The 7,393-nt window shown below is 52.5% G+C and overlaps 1 protein-coding gene across 1 annotated transcript; it reads left to right on the top strand.

The window, feature by feature from the left end:
* Positions 1-3,889: 3,889 nt before the first annotated feature.
* On the top strand, positions 3,890-6,097 carry LOC118937400 (vegetative cell wall protein gp1-like). Its single transcript, XM_036936348.1, has 2 exons — positions 3,890-5,375; positions 6,000-6,097. Exons 1-2 carry the CDS (start codon positions 3,890-3,892, stop codon positions 6,095-6,097), a joined length of 1,584 nt encoding a protein of 527 aa, XP_036792243.1.
* The last annotated feature ends 1,296 nt before the right edge of the window (positions 6,098-7,393 follow it).

Below are 7,393 nucleotides of genomic sequence, written 5' to 3'. Positions count from 1 at the left end.
TTCTACTAAACAAATAATCTTTCAGGAAAAACTGAACATTTGCTATCTAACAGTCTCCTCATTGAAAACATCTGAAGTTCTTCAAAGGTAAATTATTTTATTTTAATGCTTTTCTGTTTTTTGTGAAAATGTTGCCTGCTGAATGCTAATGCTAACGTTAAATGCTACGCTAGCTAGCTACTGTTACACAAATTATTGTTTTCCTATGGTTGAGAAGCATATTTAGAAAATCTGAGATGACAGTGTTGTTAACAAGAGGCTAAGCTTGAGAGCTAGCATATTTATTTTCTTTTCATTTGCGATTTTCATGAATAGTTAACGTTGCGTTATGGTAATGAGCTTGAGTCTGTATTCACGATCCCGGATCCGGGATGGCTAAGTGCAACTGGTTTTAAAGAAAAAAATGAGCAAACGCATTTGGTGTTCGCCAAAAGGCATATGGGAGACTCCCCAAACATTTGGAAGAAGGTAGTCTGGTCAGATGAGACTAAAATAGATTTTTTGGGCCATCAAGGAAAACGCTATGTCTGACACGAACCTAACACCTCTCATCACCCCATGAATACCATCCCCACAGTGAAGCATAGCGGTGGCAGTGGTCTAAGGTACTGCATCACAGTGGTTTTCATTGGCAGGGACTGGGAAACTAGTCAGAATTTAAGGAGTGATGGATGGTGCTAAATACAGGGAAATTCCTGAGGGAAACCTGTTTCAGTCTTCCAGAGATTTGAGACTGGGACGGATGTTCACCTTCCAGCAGGAATATGACCCTAAGCATACTGCTAAAGCAACACTCAAGTAGTTTAAGTGGAAACATTTAAATGTCTTGGAATGGCCAAGTCAAAGCCCAGATCTCAGTCCAACTGAGAATTTGTGGTATGACTTAAAGATTGCTGTACACCAGCAGAACCCATCCAACTTGAAGGAGCTGGAGCAGTTTTGCCTTGAAGAATGGGCAAAAAATGTGCCAAGCTTATAGAAACATATACCAAGAGACTTGCAGCTGTAATTGCTGCTAAAGGTGGCTCTACAAAGTATTGACTTTGGGGGGGGGGGGGGGGGGGGGGGGTGAATAGTTAAGCACACGCAAGTTTTCTTTTTTTTGGTCTTATTTGTTTGTTTGTTTCACAATAAAAAACATTTGCATCTTTGAGGTGGTAGGCATGTGTGTAAATCAAATGATACAAACCCCAACAAAATAGGAAAAATGCCAAAGGGGTGAATACTTTCACAAGGCACTGTCGTGTCACTCCCTGACCTTAGTTATCTTTGTTTTCTTTATTATTTGGTTAGGTCAGGGTGTGACGAGGGTGGTGTGTTTGGTTTTTGTATTGTCTAGGGTTTTTTGTATGTCTAGGGGTTTAAATGTCTATGGTTGCCTAGATTGGTTCTCAATCAGAGGCAGCTGTTTATCGTTGGGAACCATATTTAGGTAGCCATATTCCTTGGTTTATCTGTGGGTTATTATCTATGTATTAGTTGCCTGTGTCAGCGCCGGTGTTAATAGCGTCATGGTCGTTTAGTGGTTCTTCGTTTTATTAAAGAGTATGTATTCGTATCACGCTGCGCCTTGTTCTCCTCCTTACGCCGAAGTGACATGTAGCTAGCTAATACAACCTGATACCAGTGATGGTGTTGGCCTAGATTAGCATGTTGTTTGCGCAACGGCTTCTAAACTAGAGAGGAATAGGCAAAGCATGAATATGTTAGCTAGCACGAGCTAACTACATGAAGTAAGAGAAAACATGTATTGTAACTTCTAATTAAGGTCCCCTGGGAAACACTGACCAGCACTTTGGTTCCTACTGTCTTAATAATTCCATTCGATGTCATGTCAAACAACAATGTATTCAGTGTGCTATCCATTATATTCCAACTATGGAGTTGGAATCATAGAAAGATAATGATTATTCGAACAGTTCCCCAATGAATTCGGCCTCTGTGTTTTCCCCATATCGTGTTGCCACCCTAGGGTCATGAAGCATATGCCTACCTACCTCACTTCCTCTCTCCCTGCCTGCTACCCTGCCTACCTACCTACCTCCCTCCCTATCTTCCTGCCACACTACCTACCTCCCTTCCCCATCCCTGCTGCACCCCCCCTGCCTCACTCCCTGCCTGCTTTCCAGCCACACTGCCTGCCTCCCAACGACACTGCCTGCCTCCCAGCCACACTGCCTGCTTCCCAGCCACACTGCCTGCCTCCCAGCCACACTGCCTGCTTCCCAGCCACACTGCCTGCTTCCCAGCCACACTGCCTGCTTCCCAGCCACACTGCCTGCCTCCCAGCCACACTGCCTGCTTCCCAGCCACACTGCCTGCTTCCCAGCCACACTGCCTGTCTCCCAGCCACACTGCCTGTCTCCCAGCCACACTGCCTGTCTCCCAGCCACACTGCCTGTCTCCCAGCCACACTGCCTGCTTCCCAGCCACACTGCCTGCCTCCCGGCCCTGCATGTTTTGGGGTCGATGTGAAGACATGATGGAGCTCAGCTCCTCAGCCATCTGGCTGGCTGCCTAACTGGTTGGCTCTGTCCCAAACCAGCCAGCGCTCACCTGACGTGTGTATGGTAGGGTAGAGTGAAGGCTTCGTCCTGAGACAGTGGTTATAGTGAACTCCCTCGGAACGAGCTGTTTTATGTGCCAAGCATGCCGCACGCACAGCCTGGGCAGCATTACCGACCGTTAGGTCAGATTTATTATTTTTATAATTTTTATTTCACCTTTATTTAACCAGGTAGGCTAGTTGAGAACAAGTTCTCATTTGCAACATCGACCTGGCCAAGATAAAGTGTAGCAATTCCACACATACAACAACACAGAGTTACACATGGAATAAACAAAACATACAGTCAATAATACAGTAGAACAAAAGAAAACAAAAAGTCTATATACTGTGAGTGCAAATGAGGCCGATCACTGGAGCTCGCTTCCTTGGAGTGATTGCTGCCTGTCTTGAGGTTTCGCAGCAGAATAGGTTCGGATTTGAAGAGGATAGATGGAAACTAGATCTGAACTTCAGGGTGACATCTGTCTGACAGTCTGTCTGTCTGTCTGCCTTTCCGTCTGTCTGTCTGTCTGCCTGCCTGCCTGCCTGCTTGCCTGTCCATCCGTCTGTCTCTCTGTCTGTCTTTGCCTCCCACACACATTACAAAGAGACACTTCTGTGCAATTCAATACAACAACAACAACAACTCTCCATGTTAAAGGATATACGAGGTTTTAGCTGCAGCAGCGTTTGAAAAATGAGCTTTTGAAACGGCTAACTACTATCTCTGTCTACGTCAGACTAATGCAAACACAAACAGAGGCATATTTTGGCTTGAGTTTTAAACCAATTTTCCACACAAGGCAGACAGTACAAAGGAAAAGCAGACTGGTAGACAGCACAAAGCAGGCATACACTAAGGCTAATGCTAACATCTCAGATCACTAATGCTAGCTAATGCTAACATCTCAGATCCCTAATGCTAGCTAATTATAACATCTCAGACCACTAATGCTAGCTAATGTTAACATCTCAGACCACTAATGCTAGCTAATGCTAACATATCAGACCACTAATGCTAGCTAATGCTAACATCTCAGACCACTAATGCTAGCTGATGCTAACATCTCAGACCACTAATGCTAGCTGATGCTAACATCTCAGACCACTAATGCTAGCTAATACTAACAGACCACTAATGCTAGCTAATGCTAACATCTCAGACCACTAGTGCTAGCTAATGCTAACATCTCAGATCCCTAATGCTAGCTAATGCTGTTTCTAGACTGAAGAAGCGTTGCTAAGATACACTCATAGATGTTTCTAGACTGAAGAAGCTTTGCTAAGATACACTCATAGATGTTTCTAGACTGAAGAAGCTTTGCTAAGATACACTCATAGATGTTCCCCGGACCAGACCATCCCCAGACCAGACCATCCCCAGACCAGACCATCCCCAGACCAGACCATCCCCAGACCATCCCCAGCCCAGACCATCCCCAGACCAAACCATCCCCAGACCATCCCCAGCCCAGCCCATCCCCAGCCCAGACCATCCCCAGACCAGACCATCCCCAGACCATCCCCAGCCCAGACCATCCCCAGACCAAACCATCCCCAGACCATCCCCAGCCCAGACCATCCCCAGCCCAGACCATCCCCAGACCAAACCATCCCCAGACCATCCCCAGACATGACCATCCCCAGACCATCCCCAGACCAGACCATCCCCAGACCAGACCATCCCCAGCCCAGCCCATCCCCAGCCCAAACCATCCCCAGACCAGACCATCCCCAGACCAGACCATCCCCAGCCCATCCCCAGCCCAGACCATCCCCAGACCAGACCATCCCCAGACCAGACCATCCCCAGACCATCCCCAGACCAGACCATCCCCAAACCAGACCATCCCCAGCCCAGCCCATCCCCAGACCATCCCCAGCCCAGCCCATCCCCAGACCATCCCCAGACCATCCCCAGCCCAGACCATCCCCAGCCCAGCCCATCCCCAGCCCAGCCCATCCCCAGACCAAACCATCCCCAGACCAGACCATCCCCAGACCAGACCATCCCCAGCCCAGCCCATCCCCAGACCATCCCCAGACCATCCCCAGCCCAGCCCATCCCCAGCCCATCCCCAGACCATCCCCAGACCAGACCATCCCCAGACCATCCCCAGCCCAGACCATCCCCAGCCCAGCCCATCCCCAGCCCAGACCATCCCCAGACCAAACCATCCCCAGACCATCCCCAGACCAGACCATCCCCAGACCATCCCCAGCCCAGCCCATCCCCAGACCAAACCATCCCCAGACCAGACCATCCCCAGACCAAACCATCCCCAGACCATCCCCAGACCAGACCATCCCCAGACCATCCCCAGCCCAGCCCATCCCCAGACCAAACCATCCCCAGACCATCCCCAGCCCAGCCCATCCCCAGCCCAGACCATCCCCAGCCCAGACCATCCCCAGACCAGACCATCCCCAGCCCATCCCCAGACCAGACCTTCTCCAGACCAGACCATCCCCAGCCCAGACCACACCCAGACCAGCCCATCCCCAGCCCAGACCATCCCCAGACCAGACCATCCCCAGACCACCCCCAGACCAGACCATCCCCAGCCCAGACCATCCCCAGACCAGACCATCCCCAGCCCATCCCCAGACCAGACCATCCCCAGACCATCCCCAGCCCAGCCCATCCCCAGACCATCCCCAGCCCATCCCCAGCCCAGACCATCCCCAGACCAGACCATCCCCAGACCACCCCCAGACCAGACCATCCCCAGCCCAGACCACCCCCAGACCAGACCATCTCCAGACCAGACCAGACCATCCCCAGACCAGAACAGACCATCCCCAGCCCAACCCATCTCCAGCCCATGCCCAGACATCCCCAGACCAGACCATTCCCAGACCATCCCATCCCCAGCCCATCCCGAGTCCAGACCATCCCCAGCCCAGACCATCCCCAGACCAGACCAGATCATCCCCATTCCAGACCATTCCCAGACCAGACCAGCCCCACCCACTCCACTTCTCTCTCCTCTCCTCTCCTTTCCACTTCACTGTGGCCCTCCACTCCAGGCCCAGCCAAAGCCCAGACCATCTTCTACTCTGTGGCCCTGCCCTACCATCAGCCCAGCCACTCTCCATCACTTCATCTCCACTCTACTCTGGCCTGCCATCCCTCCATCCCTCCATCCCTCCATCCCACCATCCCTCCATCCCTCCATCCCTCCAGCCCAGACCATCCTCTCCACTGTGGCCCGCCATCCCTCCATCCCTCCATCCCACCATCCCTCCATCCCACCATCCCACCATCCCTCCATCCCTCCATTCCACCATCCCTCCATCCCTCCATCCCACCATCCCTCCATCCCTCCAGCCCAGACCATCCTCTCCACTGTGGCCCGCCATCCCTCCATCCCTCCATCCCACCATCCCTCCATCCCTCCATCCCACCATCCCGCCATCCCTCCATCCCTCCATTCCACCATCCCTCCAGCCCAGACCATCCTCTCCACTGTGGCCCTGCCCTCCAGTCCCCGGGTCAGCGGACACTCTGATTACCCAGGAGACCTTGACACAGCGGGGCAAAGCTGAGCGCTTTCATCACTGCCGGTGGGTCACCCCACAAAGCCTCGCTAATTGGCGAGCGGAGCATCCCTTAACAAGGCTCAGAGTCAATTAGTTTTTGGCAAGCCGCCCCAGGGGGTCACATGGCATCTGCTGCAGACTGATGCTACCTGACAGACAGGCCATGCAGGTCAGACAATAGGACATGTCTGGAACAAACACACACACCCGCACAGACACACACAACACACACACACACAGGATATGTGGTTGGTGTAGGGGAGAGGGGCTACCTGACAGACAGGCCAGGCAGGTTAGATCTGGGAGAGGAGGTGGGGAGAGGAGATGGGGAGAGGAGTAGAGGAGGAGTTGAGGAGGTGGGGGTGGGGAGAGGGGTGGTGAGGAGAGGAGAGGAGGTGGGGTGGGGAGAGGGGAGGTGGGGAGAGGAGAGGAGGTGGGGAGAGGAGAGGAGGTGGGGAGAGGAGAGTAGGTGGGGAGAGGAGAGGGGGAGAGGAGTAGGGGAGGGAGGAGAGGAGAGGAGGTGGGGAGGGGAGAGGGGCTACCTGACAGACAGGCCAGGCAGATTAGATCTGGGTGAGGAGGTGGGGAGAGGAGATGGGGAGAGGAGTAGAGGAGGAGTTGAGGAGGTGGGGGTGGGAGAGGGGTGGTGAGGAGAGGAGTTGGGGAGAGGAGAGGGGGAGTGGAGAGGGGTAGAGGAGAGAAGGTGGGGATAGGAGGTGATGAGTGGAGAGGGGTGGTGAGGAGGGGAGGTGGGGAGGGGAGGTTGGGAGAGGAGTTGGGGAGTGGGGAGGGGTGGTGAGGAGGGGAGGTGGCGAGGTTGGGTGGTGGCGGGGGTGTAGAGGGGTGATAAGGAGAGGAAGTGGGGAGAGGAGAGGACGTGGGGTGTAGAGAGGAGAGGAGGTGGGGAGAGGAGAGGAGGAGGAAAGAAGAGAAGAGAGGAGGTGGGGAGAGGAGAGGAGAGAAGAGAGGAGGTGAGGAGAGAAGAGAGGAGGTAGGGTGGTATGGAGGGGTGATGGTGGTGGGGGGGGGGGGTTGTAGGTGGAGAGTTGGATTCAAAGAGTCCGATTTAGTCCAAAACAAATCAGGAGAATCTACCAACTAGGTAGACACATTCACAGAATATCATCATTGTGTAATTCCTACCACTCTAGTTGTTTTGTCTGCAATATGAACACATAATATGTCTGACGTTGGTGCTTGTATTCCTGCCTCCGATGTGTTCTAGCCATGTACAGTCAGTCACACACTCAAATAAGTAGTAGCATTCGCGGTCCACCTTCCTTCATGTTTGACTAAATTATA

This window comes from Oncorhynchus mykiss, chromosome 11 (assembly GCF_013265735.2).
Source record: "Oncorhynchus mykiss isolate Arlee chromosome 11, USDA_OmykA_1.1, whole genome shotgun sequence".
Classification (NCBI taxonomy): Eukaryota; Metazoa; Chordata; class Actinopteri; order Salmoniformes; family Salmonidae; genus Oncorhynchus; species Oncorhynchus mykiss.
This window is presented reverse-complemented; position numbering and strand designations above follow the sequence as displayed.

What these genes read in the sequence shown, in the direction of transcription:
- LOC118937400 (XM_036936348.1), top strand. Translation starts at nt 3,890, where the DNA reads ATGTTCCCCGGACCAGACCATCCCCAGACCAGACCATCCCCAGACCAG. An exon ending in CCAACCCATCTCCAGCCCAT is followed by an intron (nt 5,376 to 5,999) that starts GCCCAGACATCC and finishes CCATCCCTCCAG; the next exon opens with CCCAGACCATCCTCTCCACT.